At 52.3% G+C, this 17,769-nt stretch overlaps 1 protein-coding gene across 5 annotated transcripts in view; it reads left to right on the forward strand.

Annotated features, from left to right (window-relative positions):
* Nucleotides 1-15,129, forward strand: part of RPS6KA1 (ribosomal protein S6 kinase A1) — a 37,206-nt gene extending 22,077 nt beyond the window's left edge. For all 5 annotated transcript variants that reach the window (XM_065930137.1, XM_065930139.1, XM_065930140.1 and 2 more), the window contains 11 exons: nucleotides 327-391; nucleotides 652-754; nucleotides 2,148-2,278; nucleotides 3,752-3,877; nucleotides 4,101-4,190; nucleotides 4,560-4,718; nucleotides 11,919-12,080; nucleotides 12,312-12,388; nucleotides 12,666-12,783; nucleotides 13,714-13,851; nucleotides 14,192-15,129. In XM_065930137.1, the coding sequence (XP_065786209.1) occupies nucleotides 327-391; nucleotides 652-754; nucleotides 2,148-2,278; nucleotides 3,752-3,877; nucleotides 4,101-4,190; nucleotides 4,560-4,718; nucleotides 11,919-12,080; nucleotides 12,312-12,388; nucleotides 12,666-12,783; nucleotides 13,714-13,851; nucleotides 14,192-14,314 (1,292 nt within the window). In that variant the 3' untranslated portion in view covers nucleotides 14,315-15,129. The remainder of the gene's footprint in view (nucleotides 1-326; nucleotides 392-651; nucleotides 755-2,147; nucleotides 2,279-3,751; nucleotides 3,878-4,100; nucleotides 4,191-4,559; nucleotides 4,719-11,918; nucleotides 12,081-12,311; nucleotides 12,389-12,665; nucleotides 12,784-13,713; nucleotides 13,852-14,191) is intronic.
* The last annotated feature ends 2,640 nt before the right edge of the window (nucleotides 15,130-17,769 follow it).

Here is a 17,769-nt window from a genome sequence, read left to right on the forward strand (position 1 = left end):
CGGGGTTGGGGGAGGTGGGGACCCTCTGGCAGATCTCAGGACAGGTTTGGCCTGTCCTGACTTTGACTTTGGACAAGTTGTCTAGCCTCTCTTCTCTGGACCCTCCTTCTCCCATCAGTACATGGGAGCCTGATCATCAAGAGGCTCCAGAAAGTGGAAAATGCTGAGTGGTCTGTAGGCCTCGGGGTGATGGCTGGATGGACTTGGGGTGGCATGAGCCTAGCCTCTGGTCCCAGACCCCAGTGAGGCGTGGCTGCTCAGAGGACAGGGCGGGTGTCTGGGGGTCAGAACGTCCTGGAGCAGACCCCTCATCTGGGCTCTTTCAGGCTCCGGCCCTGACGGGGCAGAGGAAATCAAGCGGCATGTCTTCTACTCCACCATTGACTGGAATGTGAGTGAGCCTGTCCACCCTGGGGCCCCAGGCAGGCCTTCAGCTGTGGTGGGAGGGGGCTTCTGCTGACTCGAGCCTCCAGCGTGAAGCAGAGGCGACGGCGTGGCCTTAGGGGCACGGGCTGGCCTCCCCCAGAGCGAGCAGTTATGCCCCGTCTGCGTAGCCTGTGATCTGTCCAGGCCATTAACTCCTCCTGCATGGGGCTTCCAGCGGGCTGTGGGGGGTGCCAAGGTAACCAGGGCGCCCACCCCACCTTGCAGAAGCTGTATCGGCGTGAGATCAAGCCACCCTTCAAGCCGGCCGTGGCACAACCCGATGACACCTTCTACTTTGACACTGAGTTCACATCCCGCACGCCCAAGGGTGCGTCCCTCGTCTGACTTTGTCCTGGGCTTTCCCTTCCCCAGGAGGGAAGCGGGGAGTCAGGGACCTCTTGGGGCGCAGGGGCCCTGAGGGCTGAGGCAGGCCCAGGTGTGTGGGCAGGCAGGCGGGGAGTCTCTGCCTCTTTGTCCCCGTCTCATTCAGCCTGGCTGTCCCACTCCGGGGCTCTATGGGCCTCTTTGTGCCTGGGCAAGGGGGTGGGAGTGAGTGGGTGAGTGGGCCACAATAGAAAAGTCAGGACCTTGGCCCCAGGCACCTTCAGCCCACTGGAAAGACCAGACACATCAGGCTCCCACTCACGTCAGGGGTGAAGAATCTGACCTGGCAAACACGCGAGGTGGGGACGGTCTGGCAGAGCAGGGGTGACAGTGCCCAGAGGTCAGGGGCAAGCGTGGGAATCGGCTTTGGCTGCTCTGACAACTGGGCTTTGGTGACGCATCTGGAACACGGGCTCAGCCGTAGACCTACTCAGTCCATGGGGTTACTGCTAGAAGCCAAGGAGGCGGCTTCTGGGAGGGGGCTTGGTAAATCCTAACGTTTTGGCCACATATGGGGGAAGTGTTCTGAAAGTCCTCCTGGGGGGACAGGTTTTAGCAGAGGGAATGCCTTTCTCACTGTGGCTTGCACGTCTCTGATGTTGGGGAACTTGTCACTTCTCCGAGCAGCGTGTCCCATCTTTATTTATCTGACAAGTATGTACCAGGTCCCTATTAGTGTGCCAGCCATGCGGGGATTGACGGTAAACAAGACAGACCCTGGCCCTGCCTTCATATGGCTCAGGCTCTAGTGGGAGAGAGATGAAGTCAGCTCTGGGCAGCTCGGCAAGTGCAGCCTAGTGGAGGCAACAGGCTGGAGGAGCAGCGTGAAGCCAGGTTTCTCAGAGGACAGTGTGTGAGCTGAGCCTCAAAGGATGGACAAGGAATGGTCTAGTTAGCAGGAACAGCACGTGCAATGGCTTAGAGTCTCCTCTAAGGATCTGAGAAGCTGGGCACGGCTGAGCTGTGGCGTGGGGCGAGAGGAGGCTAAGATCACAAGCACCTCATTGCCTGCGTTATCCCAAGGGCAGAGGAGGGGTACAGACGGGGGCAGACTTGTGGTTGGAACCATCCCTCCGGCTGCTGCATAGAAGATGGACCTGAAGGGGCAGACCAGACACAAGGAGGCCTCCAGGAGGGGATAAAGTGGGCGGGTGGTGGATGTGAGGGTTTTTGCTGTTTCTTGTATGACTGCACTGGGCTGGCCTGAACACACACGGGCAGATGGGCTAAAGCCGGGGATGAGAGGTCCTGCCCAGGCTCCCGTCCCAGCCAGCTTTCTGGGCTCCCTTGGGTCAAGGGTACCTCCTCTGGTTCACATCCCCCTCCTGCCTCTGCAGACTCCCCAGGCATCCCCCCAAGTGCAGGTGCCCATCAGCTGTTCCGCGGCTTCAGCTTCGTGGCCACTGGCCTAATGGAGGATGACGGCAAGCCTCGGGCCACACAGGCGCCCCTGCACGCGGTGGTACAGGTGAGGGGCGGGAGAAACTTCTCGAGTGTCCTTTTCCTCTTGGAAAGCACAGGGCAGAACAACTGAGAACACAGGCCCTGAACTTGGACAGACTTGGGTTCAGACCCTGCTGCCACCGGGGAGCCCACTGCGCCTCAACCTCCTTGAGCCTCAGTTTCCCCATTTGTAAAACAGGGAAGGCAGCGTGGTTATGAGTTTCTTTGTGTACACACACACACATGCATATATACGTATATAATTTGAAACTTTAAAATATTCTGAAATTTGAATTTTTCAAGAATCACCATCTGCTTTCCTTTCACACATGTTTGGTCCTTATAAGTCCTGTGTGTGTGTGTGTTCAGTTGCTCAGTCCTGTCTGACTCTCTGAGACCCCATGGACTGTAGCCTGCCAGGCTGCTTTGTCCATGGAATTTTCCAGGCAAGAATATTGCAGTAGGTAGCCATTCCCTCCTCCACGTTATGAGTTTCTTGACACAGAGGCAGAATGTTGTATGGCCAGGGCAAACCCAGGTTGGTGGTGCTGGGCGGTGGCTGGCCCTGACAGGGATGGGGGGGACACTCAGATCTCTTGCCACTGTCTCCCGCTTGCCTACTCTCCCAACTCCGTGGGAAATTTAGAGTTGAGAGGCAAGAATGGAGACTTTGGAGCTCACTGCCTGGGTCAGAACTTCCAAGGTCAGGGATCGTGGAGGGGACATGTCCTGGTGCCTCAGTTTCCTCATCTGTAAATGGGGGTGATGATAGAACCTTTCCCCAAGGGTTGTTTCAAGAATTATGTGAGTTACTGTGTATAAAGTTAGGGTGACTGTGTGATTTATTATCCAACTGGGATATCTTGGTCCCAGACAAGTTAAACCAGACTGGGTGTGAGGGCAACAGACATGAACCAGGGCCGCGTGTGGGCTGTGTGGTCACCTGGTGAGAAGGGCTCAGAATAGTACCTGCCACACACTCAGCATCACAGAAGCATTTGATACAGTTCATGTCTCAAAGCCTTGAGACATCCCACAAGGTGGGCTGTGTCACCCAGCAAAGGGAAACAACCCGCCAAAGCCCGCAGTAAGTGGCAGAGCTGGGACCTGGCTCAGGGCTCCCGTGCCCCCTCAGGCCTGCCGGGGTTCTGGGAGCCTCCAACTGCTCCATGTGTGTGTTGGCTCCTTACCTGCCCCCTCCAGCACCCACTGACCATAAACTGCAGCCTGGCACCCAGGAGCCGGCAAGTGCCCATCATAGTGTAGGAAACAGGCCCAGAGAGGGGCAGACTCTTGCTCGAGGTCTTCTACCCCAGGCCTCCTGCCTCCTGTTGTTCAGGCACTGAGTCGTATTCGACTCTTTGTGACCCCGTGGACTACAGCGCGCCAGGCTTCCTTCTTGCCCACTGCCACCTCCAGGGGCCCAAGGCCTGGGGTTCTGGGAGATGACTCTCCATTCCAGAGCACATAATCAGTCCCACCTCTTGGTCTCCTGCAGCAACTACACGGGAAGAACCTGGTTTTTAGCGATGGCTACGTGGTAAAAGAGACAATTGGTGTGGGCTCCTACTCTGAGTGCAAGCGCTGTGTCCACAAGGCCACCAACATGGAGTATGCTGTCAAGGTGAGCCTCATGACCTTGTTCAGGCCAAGGCCGCTCGGCTGGGGTGGAGGTGGTGGGTGATGTGGCCCTGGCCCACTGGTTGGAGATGGATGGTGCTAGAAGCTCTGTGGATGGATGGAAGGTGTGCGGCTGAGACTCCATGCCCTGCAGCATGGGGCTCTGTGGCAGGGAGGGACTCTGGAGTTGATCCCCCAACACTGCCACATGTACCCCCTTTCCTCAGGTCATCGACAAGAGCAAGCGAGACCCCTCGGAAGAGATTGAAATTCTTCTGCGGTACGGGCAGCACCCCAACATCATCACTCTGAAAGATGTGAGTGGGGGTCCTTGAGTGTGGGGTGGGGACACGGGCCCTCGGCTCTCAGACTGGTCTCGGGGTTGCCATTCCTTTTGGCTTCTGGTCCTCCTCTGCTCACAGATGGGAGGTCCACTGAGGTGCCTTTAGTCTGGCAGCAGCAGGTGCCCTCCCTGGGTGACGCTGGCATTCTCCGAGAGTGTTCTTGCCCTCAGGACAGAGCCAGCATCCTGTCCAATGGCCCAGGTGAAAGTGCTGCGAGGGTGATGAGACACAGCAGAACGCAGGCCCAGGGCTCAGTCTTTCCTCCCTGGCCCGGTGAGCTGGTGACCAGGGAGCCCAGGCCTGGCATCGAGGGGAGGGGCCTGATGGTGTGGCCTCTGGCAGGTGTACGATGACGGCAAACACGTGTACCTGGTGACAGAGCTGATGCGGGGAGGGGAGCTGCTGGATAAGATCCTACGGCAGAAATTCTTCTCGGAACGTGAGGCCAGCTTCGTCCTGCACACCATCAGCAAGACCGTGGAGTATCTGCACTCCCAGGGGGTAAGTCTTGAGTAGGGGGTACTGAGTGGGCCTGGGGCGGGGGGGCAGCCTGGGGTCTTACCATCAAAAGAGTGCATGGACCATGACTGGCCCAGACAGTGGCAATCTTCCACCAGCCAGAGGGGAGATTCGAGACGGGTGAGTGGGCAAGTGGATGGATTTAAGGAAGGAAAGGAGGGACAGATGAGGCCACATTGTGAAAAGGAACATTTACTCAGGACCTAGGCAGGCATCATGCTGAGTTCCTTCTTGCATTATCTCAACTGATTTTTGCAACAACTCTATTGGGTAGATGCTGTTCTTGGTCTCACTTTATAGTTATGGAAGCCAAGGCTCAGAGATGTGAGCTCACTTGCCTGAGGTCACACAGCCTGGGAAGAAGGGAGCCAGAGTGTTTGAGAAATTTGGGTGGGGAGCTACAGATGCAGAGTGGTTTTGAGTTAGGAAGCAGTGAGATCACTGTGGGAGCTTCAAGGCTTCAGGGAGAAATCTGGCTGTGGGTTCAGCTGTCAGGACAAGAGGAAGTGGATGTAGGAGGAAATGCTTATGGAAACACAGGCTAATTTTTTTACAATATTGTGGTTTTGGCTGTACATCGACATGAATCAGCCACAGGTGTAAATGTATCCCCGTATCCTGAACCCCCTCCCACCTCCCTGCACACCCCATTCCTCTGGGTTGTCCCAGAGCACTGGCTTTTGAGTGCTCCACTTCATGCATTGACCTTGCCCTGGTCATCTATTTTACATATGGTAATATACATATTTCAATGCTATTCTCTCAAATCATCCCACCCTTGCCTTCTCCCAGAGTCCAAAAGTCTGTTCTTTACATCTGTCTCTTTCGCTGCCTTTCATATAGGATTGTCGTTACCATCTTTCTAAATTCCATATGTATGCGTTAATATACTGGTGTTAATATATTGGTGTTTCTCTTTCTGACTTACTTCACTCCGTATAATAGGCTCCAGGTTCATCCACCTCATTAGAACTGACTAAAATGTCAAAAATGTCTTTCTGCGATTGGTTTATTGGATTCACAATCTCTGCAAGATTCTTACCTTTCATTCACTTATCATACCCCTTAAGCCTCTTATAAAACTGAGATAAAATTTGCCTACAGAAGATCTTCAGTGTACAAGTTGATGAGTTTCATTAAATGTGTACATCCATGTCACCTCCATAGTAAAACCTCCCTTTCGGATGCCACTGACTTGTTGAAGAGAGCAGTTCTGTGGAATGTCCCACATTATTTACTTATTTATTTGGCCGCACTGCAGAACATATTGGATCTTAGTTCCCCAACCAGGGATTGAATCCATAACCCTTGCATTGGCAGCACAAAGTCTTAACCACTGGACGACCAAGGAAGTCCTGGTCCCGCATTTTGAATGTGTTTGCTTCTTGTGGCATCATTTTAATTGTTTCTCTATTGCTTATATTTCCTGTAAACTGCAAGGTGCTCCAAAGTCTTAATTAGATTTCGCTTCAACTTCTTTTTGGGGGCATGGAGTCAAAAATCACTCCATGGGAGGTGCAGTGAACTTCGCACAGCATCATGTCTGGGAGCCAGTGTCTCATTGCCCCTGTTAGTCATCACAGTCTGGGGATGGGTGAACGGGTGTCAGGCAGTAGGTGGGTGTGAGGTGTATCGTGGAGATCCTCACCAACCTTTCATGCAATGGTTTCAGCCTTTTGTGACATTTCCCTGAATCATTTCATTAGAATTTGCAAAAATAACAATGTGTGATTCTGTCTAACTTATTAGGGGGATTCTTTTGTGAAAAAGAACTTACCTTATCACCAGAGGTCTAGTTTGGTTACTGCATGGTCGTGTTTGAAGTGGTTATGTGTTTTGAAATGACCGGTGCAAACAGACTGATATGGAAATATGTCAGGTCAGACAGTACACGGGCTTCCCTTTCCTGTTTCGTTCTCACGTGAGTACTAGCTAGCATTACCCGAAGAAGGTTTAGAAGATAGAGCTGAAGTGGTGAGTTTCCAGCAGGCCACCTAAAGCTCAGAGCAGGGATGGCTGTACCTCAGAGCTTATAGGATATTAGTTCCCTCAATGAGGAATTGAACCTGCACCCTCAGCTGTGAAAGCTCAGAGTCCCAACCACTGGACCACCAGGAAAATAACCAGGGAAGGGCTTTTCTAGAGTGGGAGTTGCTTCCAAAAGTAGTGAGCCTCTCTGTGAGGGGTAGGTGAGCTCCAAGTACAGACATTCACTCTGTAGAGGTGTCATGGGAGAATATTATTTCTTGCCCAAAGGACATCTTTGGGATTTTGGAACCTATGGGCCCTAAAGTTTCTTCAGTCCAGAATACTGGCGTTGGTAGCCTTTGCCTTTTCCAGGGGCTCTTCCCAACCTAGGAATCGAACCCAGGTCTTCCATATTGCAGGCAGGTTCTTTACCAGCTACCTCTAAAGTTTCTGGCCCTTTCCAAATACTAGGGGAAGATGAGGAGGAAATCGGAAGCTCTCATGGAGGTTTTTGGAGGGAGATTCTCAAGCCGTTTACCACTTTGGCCTCTGTGGTCCAGAAGCCAGGAATCTAGTCATCGTAACAGCTGAGAAATGAGAAGAAGGTGACCAGTTCTGGGCCCTCCTATTTGTTTTCATGTTATCTTCATATTGAAATATCACATAAATAGATCATCATGTACAGTTCAATAAGTCTTCAAAAGTGAATACACCCACATAACTAGCACCCAGAGCAGACAGGGCTGTGCCTCTCAGCTTAGTTCCCTGACCAGGAATTGAACCCACACCCTCAGCAATGAAAACTGGGAGTCCTAACCACTGGACCACCAAGAAACTCTTCAGGGAAGGGCTTTCTAGAGTGGGAGCTGAAGGATTTCTAGTTCCCCAAGCCCCTCGAACCCCTTCCACTCTCCCTCCTCCAAGATAACCATTCTAAGCTGACTTCTAATTTAATATAAATGTACTCTTTCATATCTGACTTCAGCCACTGATCACTCTCTCTGAGATTCACCTGTGATGTTGTGTGGATGCAGTTTCCTCGGTCTCATTGCTCTGTGGTTTCTACTGTGTGAATAAGCCACAGTTTAATTATCCTTTCTACCCTTAGTGGACATGGGTTGTTACTAGTTTACTTATTTATTTTTTTAAAGAAGGTATTCAAGAACGAAGGAGTTGATAGTGATGGTCCCTTCGGCATATTGCTTCACAAAGCTGATAAAGTAAGATTTTGACGATATTCAGGATTCTTCTTCTCTTTTGGCTGCTCTGGGTCTTGGTTGCAGGATGCGGGCTCTTTAGTTTTGGCTTGTGTGGTCTAGTTCCCTGACAAGAGACTGAACTGTGTTCAGAGCCCCCTGCGTTGGGAGCTTGGAGGTCTTAGCCACTGGACCACTAGGGAAGTCTCTGTTACCAGTTTTTTGACTATGACAAGTAACACAGCCGTGACATTCTTGCACTTGTCTCTCGTGAACACTTGTCCACTCTAACCTGGGTATAAACATAACAGTGCAATTGCTGGGTCATAGTGCAGGTTATATTCATCTTTAGTAGATGTTGCCAGATTTCTAAAGTTGTTTTACATAGTTATACTGTCCAAAAGTGTGTGAGAGTTCTGTTACTTGCCAACACTTGGCATTTTCCATCTTTTTAATTATAGCCACTCTTAAGAGAGGAGGAGTGGTATCCCATAATGGTTTTAATTTACGTTTTCCGGATGACTGATGAAGTTGAGCACCTCTTCGGCGGTTTATTGCCATTTGGACAGCCTCTTTTATGGAAAGTCGGTTCAAGTCTTTTGTCCATTAAATGAAATTGGGTTGTCTGCCTTTTTTCGTTTTATTTTGCAGGACTTCTTCGTTTAAGATGTGGAGCCCTTTCAAGTCTCTAGCTTCCGTCAGGGCCCCAGGGTGCCGAGAACAGCCTGTCTGAGAACTCGGTAGTGCTTCGCACTTTGACTTCTCTGTTTAACCAGATGACTTGCGTCAAAGAGCTTCATCCTTTATCTGTGTGTGTGTGGCTGGTCACAGGTGCCCTAACGCGCATCCGCCGATGATGCTGGCGATGACAGAGCACTTTGCTGCCACTAGCACCACAGAGCACTTTCCACGGGCCAGACAGATTCTAAGTATTTTACACATCCACTCAGTTGTTTCAACAAACCTATGAAGAAGGTGTGAGTATTAGTTCACCCATTTTATAGGTGAGGAAATTGAGGCTCTGGGAGCTTAAGTAAAAGTCTCATAGCTAAACTGGCTTCAGAGTCTGAGCTCCTTCCTTGCGTGTGATTGGCTGCTGCTTTGGACAGCATCTGTGCCCTCATTTTCCTGCCCTTCTTGTCCTTTAATTTTTAAGAGCTTCTTAACAAGCACTTGCTGTATCTTGATATCCAGCATGATGGTGGGGTTCAGCCCCAGGAAGTGCTGGGGTTACTCTGGCAGCAGCTGTCATTTTCCAGGCCCTGTGCTACATACTTCTGGTACATAACTCGTATGAGCCTTCCTGTAACGCTGGGGGCCAAGCACTCTTATCAGCCCCGTTTTACAGGTGACAAAACCAAAGGCTGGAGATGTTGAGTGATACATCATGATCACACAGCTGCTGCCGATAGAGCCAGGGTTCACACTACAGCCCGTCTGCCTCCTGACTGAAATCACAACTTCACTAGAGCCACAGCCTGTGACTCAGTGGCTGCGTTTGGCCTGCGCAACGTGGGTGTTTTCTTGGTTTGGTAATTTGGTTTGGTAATTCGGCTGCTTTTGAAACCTGGGCCCGAGTTGCTGCGTAGTGATTGTCAGCTGGAGTGAGCAGCAGCTGCCTCTGGAGCCTGTTGGCCTGGCTCCACAGGGACTGTGCAGGGATCCTCTTATAAAGCCAACTAACTGGCAAGATTCGGCCGATCTGATGTGCAAAGCGTCTGTGTGTTTCAGAGGTGCAATTCATTCATTCACGGCACAGAGCTCACATAGCGCTTGCTGTGTGCGAGTCCCTATGCTCCGTCCTGGGGGTGAGCAGGCATTCCACAGAGAGATATGGCTGTTCGTGGTTGAAGGACCCCCCTCTGGCCTGAGCTTCAGGCACTGGAGGGATGTGGTGGACAGTGAGGCTAGAACGAACAGCCAAGCTCTCCACACCAGGATGGGGACTTCAGGGTTTATCCTGAAGTAGTAGGGAGCCAGTGAAGGTTTTTCACAGCTCTCAGGGAGGTACCATGAGCTCATGGGAGAAGGAAGGTGAAAATGAGTTTAGTCTGGGATTGTTGGGCTTGAGGGGCTAGGGGGACATTCAGTGGTTGCCATCTGGTAAGCAGCTGTGTGATCCTGGACTCAGGAAAGTTCCGGGTTAGTGTCAGAGATCTGAGAGTTGTCAATAATTAGGTGAGAGTTAGTGACTCTGAATGGAACCATGCAGAGGGAGAGGGTGTGGATGAAAAGGAAGTGGAATGGGTCAGCCTCCTCAGGTTACACATGAGCCCAGGGCAGAGTCATGTGCTTAAGGCCTCCATTTCTTCAGCAGGTATTTATTGAATACCTGCTATGTGCTGGGAACTGTTCTTAATGCTGGGATGCAGCAGTGAGCAAAACACTCCTGGAGCTTACATTCCAGTGGGTGGGTTCAGAAGACGATGAAGTAAATATCCAACAGTGGTAAATGCTGTGGATAAAGATAAAGCAGGGTGAGGAGACGGAGGCGTTCTGGTCTGTGGTTGCTATTTTATATGGAATGGTCCAGGGAAGGCCTTAACTGGTAAGGTGACATTTGAGCTGAAACCCGAAAGAAATAAGAGAATGAGCCAGGCAGATGCCTAAGGGAAGAGTATTCCAGAAAGTGGAAACAGCAAGTACAAAGGCCCTGGGGCAGGAGTGTGCTTAGCAAGTTGAAGGAAGAGCAAAGAGGCTGGCATGGCCAAAGCCAGCTGAGCAAGGAAAGGAGTGCTAGAGGACCAGAGAGTGCCAGCAATGTGGGTGAGAGGTAGGGGAGAGAGGAGGTGAGACCACCAGGCCACTGTAAAGACTTTTCTTCTTAAGAGGGGACCCCTTGGAGGTGACATGAACTGGCTTACATTTAACAGGATCACTCTGGCTTCTCTGTTTAGAACAGGCCATAGGAGATGAAGCAGAAGCAGGGAGACCAGTTAGGAGGTTGTTGCCGTAATCCAGGGGAGGGATGATAATGGCTGGGATCCTCATGCTGCCAGTAGAGGGGCTCAAAAGTGCCTGGGCTCTGGATATTTTTTAAAAAATATTTATTTGTTTGACTGTACCAGGTCTTAGTTGCAGCACTCCAGATCTTTAGCTATGGCGTGTGGGATCTTGTTCCCTGACCAGGGATCAAACCTGGGCCGCCTGCATTGAGAGCACAGAGTCTTAACCACTGGACCACTATCCAGGGAAGTCCCTGGATATGTTTTAATGGTAGAGCCAGCAGTGTTTGCTGATGGATTGATCGAAGAATATGAGAAAAAAAGAGGAATTAAGAATGACTCTTTAAGATTTTGACCCATGCAATGGAAGGATGGAGTTGCCATTAGGTCACATGTGTGGTCCCCGCTTCCCAGGTGGCCAATGCAGGAGACGTAAGGAGACATGGGTTTGATCCCTGAGTTGGGAAGATCCCTTGGAGGACGTCATGGCACCCACTCCAGTATTCATGCCTAGAAAGTCCAATGGACAGAGGAGTCTGGCAGGCTACAGTCCATAGGTTCTCAAAGAGTCAGACACGACTGAAGCGACTTAGCATGCATGCACGTACACACATGTGTGGCAGGCAGATTTGAGGCGTTCACTGTGGACAATGAAGTTAGGGCTGCCAAGTGGCTCAGTGGTAAAGAACCCGCCTGCCAGTGCAGGAGACACAAGAGACTCGGGTTTGATCTCTGAGTCAGAAAGACCCCCTGGGGTAAGAAATGGCAACCCACGCCAGTATTCTTGCCTGGAAAATTCCATGGACAGAGGAACCTGACGGGCTACAGTCCATGGGATTGCAAAGTCAGACGCGACTGAGCACATGCACACACACAGACATTGACCTAGAGGGTTCAAGTTGATAACACCAGCAGCACCAAGGCCCCTTGGCAGCCCCTTCCCTCCCTTTCAGATTCTGGGTCCTTCTGCCCCCTCTCTGGGCCCATCTTCTGACTCTCCCATCCCTGGCAGTGGACCTGGGCCCCCAGCAGCCTGCTCACATGGAGAACTGACCCGGACCCTCTGCCCCCAGGTCGTGCACAGGGACCTCAAGCCCAGCAACATCCTGTATGTAGACGAGTCTGGGAACCCCGAGTGCCTCCGCATCTGTGACTTTGGCTTTGCCAAGCAGCTGCGGGCTGAGAACGGGCTCCTCATGACACCTTGCTACACTGCCAACTTCGTGGCACCCGAGGTGAGTGGCCCGGCCTCGTCGGCTGCAAGAGTGAGGGGGGGCCTGGCACGGGGGCCTTGTGTCCCTTCCAGAGGCCCCACGCTGTCCAGGACTCCAGTCTGTGTGGCCTCGGTCCAGGTACCAAGGGAGGATCAGCCCACACCTGGGACCCTTGTCCTGCATTTTGGGGAGCAGCAGGCAGGCATATGCCCCTTAGCCCAACCACCCTTCCCTGCCTGCCTTCCTTGCCAGGTCCTGAAGCGCCAGGGCTATGATGAAGGCTGCGACATTTGGAGCCTGGGCATTCTGCTGTACACCATGCTGGCGGGGTGAGTGCCCCTCTGGCCTGCACCCCGTCTGCCCCCCGCCCCCTCCTCCAGCCCTAGTGTACAGGCTGGGGTGGCGCTTGTCTGATGGGAGAGACTCATCCCTGCTTCAGGAAGGGCTGGAGACAGGAACATGATGCTGTCTTTGGGAGCTCCACCTTGGGGAGGAAGTGCCACCTTTGGGAGCACCCGCTCTGAAGGGGGAGACACAGTCCCCCCTCGCCACCCCCGCCGCCAGGAGGCCAGAGGCTATACCTACACCAGGTGGACTTTCCTCCAGATACACTCCATTTGCCAACGGACCCAGTGACACGCCAGAGGAAATCCTGACCCGGATTGGCAGTGGCAAGTTCACTCTCAGCGGGGGAAACTGGAACACGGTTTCAGACACAGCCAAGGTGAGTCTGTAAGGCCTGGACCCTGCTCACTTAGGGCTGGGGAGGCCGGGTCCCACCCCAGGGCTTTTCGGCATTCCATGGACAGGTGACCAGCAGCCTCATTTCTCCAAGTGGAATATCCCACAGGCCTCTGTTGCTCTATTTCTGCAAGTGGAAGATTCCCAGGCAGACTGCTGCCCCCTCCTCTGCACTCTATCTTGTGTGTTATTTGGACAACTTGGTGATCGTTCACTGGCCCTTCCTGTGTTCTGGGCCCTGAAGGGGGGCAGAGGGCTGCACTGTCACGGCCCCTGCCTCGTGGGGACTTAGTGTGAGGGGAGAGACAGGCTTGCACACAGAGGGACAGAGGCAGGTCCTCCTGGTCAGAGGTATAGGCAGTGGAGCCCAGACAGAGCTACGGGCCACCAGGCAGACAGGCCTTCTCAGAGGAGGGAACGTTTGCGCTTTCAGTGCTAAACAACAGGTCCCAGTGGTGGGAACCTCTGTGTCAGACACTGGGTTGAGTCCTTAGTGAACAGTACCCCCTCGCATTGACCTTATGAGTCGGGTACTTTTGTCATCCTATTTCTCAGAGGGCAAGCTGAGGCTCAGAGAGTCAAATTAACTCGCCCCGGATATGCAGGTGATCAGCAGCAGAGCCAGGTTTTGATCCTTCCCAGCCCCAGCCTTCGGTTCTTCCCACCTTCCTGCGTGGCTTCTAGATGGTGAAAGAGAAAAGAAAGGGCCTTCTAGGAAGAAATCCCCAAAAAGGGCATATGCCACTCGAGGAGGCCCTGGAGCGGCGTGGAGAAAGGATTGCAGGGGCTACTGCAATGGTCCAGGCAGGCGATTGCAGGAAACCGCTGCCTTAGCCAGTCCCCATCGGCCAGGCCTAGCACTCTGCTCCCCTGCTAGCCTCTCCCACCAACCCCCTTGCCTGCTCTTCCCCAGGACCTGGTGTCCAAGATGCTGCATGTGGACCCCCACCAGCGCCTCACAGCCAAGCAGGTCCTGCAGCACCCGTGGATCACCCAGAAAGACAAGCTTCCGCAGAGCCAGCTGTCACACCAGGACCTGCAGCTTGTGAAGGTACCGCCGCCCCCGGCTGCTGGGCCACAGGGGCCCAAGCCAGGGTTCCGGGGGCAAGGACTCGGGGTGGTAGAGCCAGGAGATGCCATGTGCGTCTCTCCCCAGGGAGCCCCTGTCTGACACGCCAGGGTGTCGACAGTGCCTTCATGGCCCCCAGTCCTTGGGGGCGGGCACAGCTCCTGCCCTCTGAAGCCTCTGATCTGAGGGAGGAGGCAGTGAAGAACCACCAAGGCAGGATTAACGGGGGCCCGGGTGGGCTGCAGAACCCTGGGAGGGGCTGGCTTGGCCCTGGAGCACATGTACCTCCCACCGTCATGAACTGAGTCCCCCTGTCTCCCAGGGAGCCATGGCAGCTACCTACTCAGCGCTCAACAGCTCCAAGCCCACCCCTCAGTTGAAGCCCATCGAGTCGTCTATCCTGGCCCAGCGGCGGGTGAGGAAGCTGCCGTCCACCACCCTGTGAGGGGCCCGAGCATCCAGGCCGCAGGGCGGTGCTAGCTGGATGGAGGCAGTGTGCTTCCCAGAGGAAGCAGACCTGAATCCCAGGGCCAAAGGGAGCGGAGCCCCGCGGGGCCCAGGAAGCAGCCAGCCCGGATCACCCCAGGGAGGGTGTGAGAAGTGCCTTCTCCTTCCCCAGGACAGATTCTTCTCGGCTCAGGCTCTGCTGGTTGAAATTGATTCACTGTACAAACTCTTTATCTATTTTTAAGGAAAAAATGGCGTCAACCACCATGGATTTCTACAAGAGCCATTTGCCTTTCTGGGAGCAGAAGTAGCCAGTGGAGCCCCAGAAGGGTGCTGAGTCATAAGGGCGCTCTGTGACTGAGTCCCCTTAGAGCAGCTTTAGGATTCCCCCTGGGGACCCCCACGACTGGCTGTCTGTAGCCATCTGCACCCACCTCCGAGGCAGTCCGGCGTCCCCTCCCAGAGCCTTTGGCTGTTTAGCAGAACTTGCTCTACCCTGGTTGGCTCCTATTCTGTTGTGCTGCGGGAGGGAGGTCTGGAACCACTTTCTGCTAGAGGAAAGGACCAAGGCCCTGTGGCTCCCAGCTCCAGGCACCAGCATCCACCCCTGGGCCCCCTGCAGTCAGGTCGAGCAGTCCCTGAAGGAGCATCGAGAAAGCACTTTCTGGCTGACTTCAGTTGGAGTCCGCCACAGGACAGAGTTCATGAGAGGCCTGTGGGGCGGGCCGAGAGGGGCAGGAGCTTTTTTCATTTCTTCCTCAGCTGGTAACTCAGGGTTCATCTGTCCATGGCCTTTCTAATAAACTTACAGTTGAACTGAAGCACGTTCGCCTCCGCTTGTCATCCCTGCATTTGCCCGCCCTCTGCTGTTGGTTGTTGAGGACTTTGGTCGTGACCAGTACTGGGCCCGGGCAAGTTAGCCCACTGCTTGGAGCTCAGTTGGGGAGCAGTGGGAGTCCCATTGGCTCTCCCCATTTCTGCCAGGGATTCCATTATGGTATTGATAATAGTAATGGGATTATTAGCCACTTGTGACCAAGTGCCAGGCACTGTGCCTGAGCCTTATGTGTATTTCTCATTTGATCTTTTTTTAAAATTTATTTTATTTTTGGCTGTGCTGGGTCTTCACTGCTACACTTGGGCTTTCTCTAGTTGCAGCAATAGGGGGTAGGGGCTACTGTCTATTCGCGGTGCACAGGCTTCTCATTGCAGGGGCTTCTCTTGTTGCAGAGCACGGGCTTTAGGCATGCAGGCTTCAGTAATTGTTGTATGTGGGCTCAGTTTGGTGACCTTTGACCTCCAGAGCACAGGCTGAGTGCTATAGGGCACAGGCTTAGTTGCTCTGAGGTATGTAGAATCTTCCCAGGCCAGGAATTGAACCTGTGTCCTCTGCATTGGCGGGCGGATTCTTAACCACTGGACCTCTAGGGCAGTCCTTCTCATTTAATCTTAACTCTGTGAGGAAGATGCTGTCATGTTATTATCCCTGTTTAATAGATGGGTAAACTGAGGCTTGGGGTGGAGGGAACTGACATTTCTTCACATGATAAATTTTCTCTGGGTACCTATTCTGGCCCTGTTCCAGATGCCGGTGGATCAAGTAGAAAACAAGGTTATTGTATTCCTGGACTTACTTCCTAGTAGAGAAACAGACAAACAAAGGTCAGCTACTGGTGAAACATGCGGAGTGAAATTGGGGTGAGAGATAAGGTGATCAGGGAAGGCCTCTCAGGGAGGTGACCGAGAAGCTGAGATCTGAATGATGAGAAAGGCCCAGCCAGGACCAGGAGACAAGAGGGCAGAGTCAGAACAAAGGCCCAAGGAGGAAATAGGCCATGCTCAGGACTGGAGAGAAGCCAAAAGACTGTGGTGTCAGGGCCAGGGGTTAGCCTGAGATGAGGTTCGGAAGGAAGGCAGAGGCCAGACATGCTGGGTGTTATAGGCTAGGGTAAGGAGTTAGGATTCAATTCTAGATGAGATGCAAGCTCCTAAAGGAATTTCATGAAGCAGGAAAGTGACACGATTTGATTTATATTTTAGAAAAATCACTCTAACTAATGTGTAGAGAATAGATAGGGGGAGAAAGGGGAGCGGGCAGGCAGGAAGCAAAGTCAGCAGTGGCTTCTGCAGTAGCTTACACAAGCGAGGAGGCCGCCTGGACTAGGGTGGTGGGAGTGGAGAGCAGAGGGAGTAAACGGGGTCCAGACAAGCTTTGGAGGTAAAGTAGACAGCACTTGCTATCAGTTGGGATGTAGAGACTGAGAAAAAGGATATTCATGGATAGTTTTTAGGGTTTTGACTTGAGTTCTTGAGTCCTGAGGGAGACGTTGGGCAAGAGTAGGTTTGAGAACCCTGTTGTTGTTTAGTCACTATGTCGTGTCTGACTCTTTTGTGACCCCAAGGGTAGTCCCGCCAGGCCTCCTCTGTCCATGGGATTCCCCAGGCAAGAAAACTGGAGTGGGTTGCCATTTCCTTCTCCAGATCTTCCCAGATCAGGGATCAAACCTGTGTCTCCTGCAGTGGCAGGCAGATTCTTTACCATTCTGAGCCACCAGGGAAGCCCTTGAGAAGTTTAGGAGATGCCTTATGAATATCCAAACAGAGGTGTCAACTAAGAGTTGTAATTAGAAGTGGCAGTTCGGGAGAGAGGTCTGGATTGGAAGTCTAAATTTGGGAACCATTAGTTTGGAGAAAGTTTATAGAGCCAGGAGGTTGGACTTTAAAAATGTGGTCCCTGGACCAGCAGTATCAGCATCACCTGGGAACCTGTTAGAAATGCAGAAACTTGGAGCCATCCCCAGAATTGCTCAGTCAGAATCTACATTCTAATGAGATCTACATGTGATTTGTGTGCACATTAAAGTTTGAGAAGTGCTATTGTAGGGACTGCTCATACCAAACACCCTTTCCAACAACACAAGAGACAACTCTACACATGGACATCACCTAATAGTCAATACCGAAATCAGATTGATTGTATTTTTTGCAGCCGAGGATACAGAAGCTCTATACAGTCAGCAAAAACAAGACTTGGAGCTGACTGTGGCTCAGACCATCAGCCCCTTATTGCAAAATTCAGGCTTAAATTGAAGAAAGTAGGGAAAACCACTGGACCATTCAGGTATGACCTGAATCAGATCCCTTATGATTTATACAGTGGAGGTAATGAATAAATTCAAGGGATTAGATCTAGTAGACAGATTGCCTGAAGAACTATAGACAGAAGTAGATAACATTGTACAGTAGGCAGTGACCAAAACCATCCCTAAGAAAAAGAAATGCGAGAAGGCAAAGTAGTTGTCTGAGGAGGTTTTACAAATGGCTGAGGAAAGAAGAGCAGTGAAAGGCAAGGGAGAAATTGAAATGCAGAATTCCAGAGAATAGCAAGGAGAGAAAAGAAGGCCTTCTTAAATGAACAATGCAAAGAAATAGAGGAAAACAACAGAATGGGGA

Source organism: Muntiacus reevesi, chromosome 3 (assembly GCF_963930625.1).
Source record: "Muntiacus reevesi chromosome 3, mMunRee1.1, whole genome shotgun sequence".
Classification (NCBI taxonomy): domain Eukaryota; kingdom Metazoa; phylum Chordata; class Mammalia; order Artiodactyla; family Cervidae; genus Muntiacus; species Muntiacus reevesi.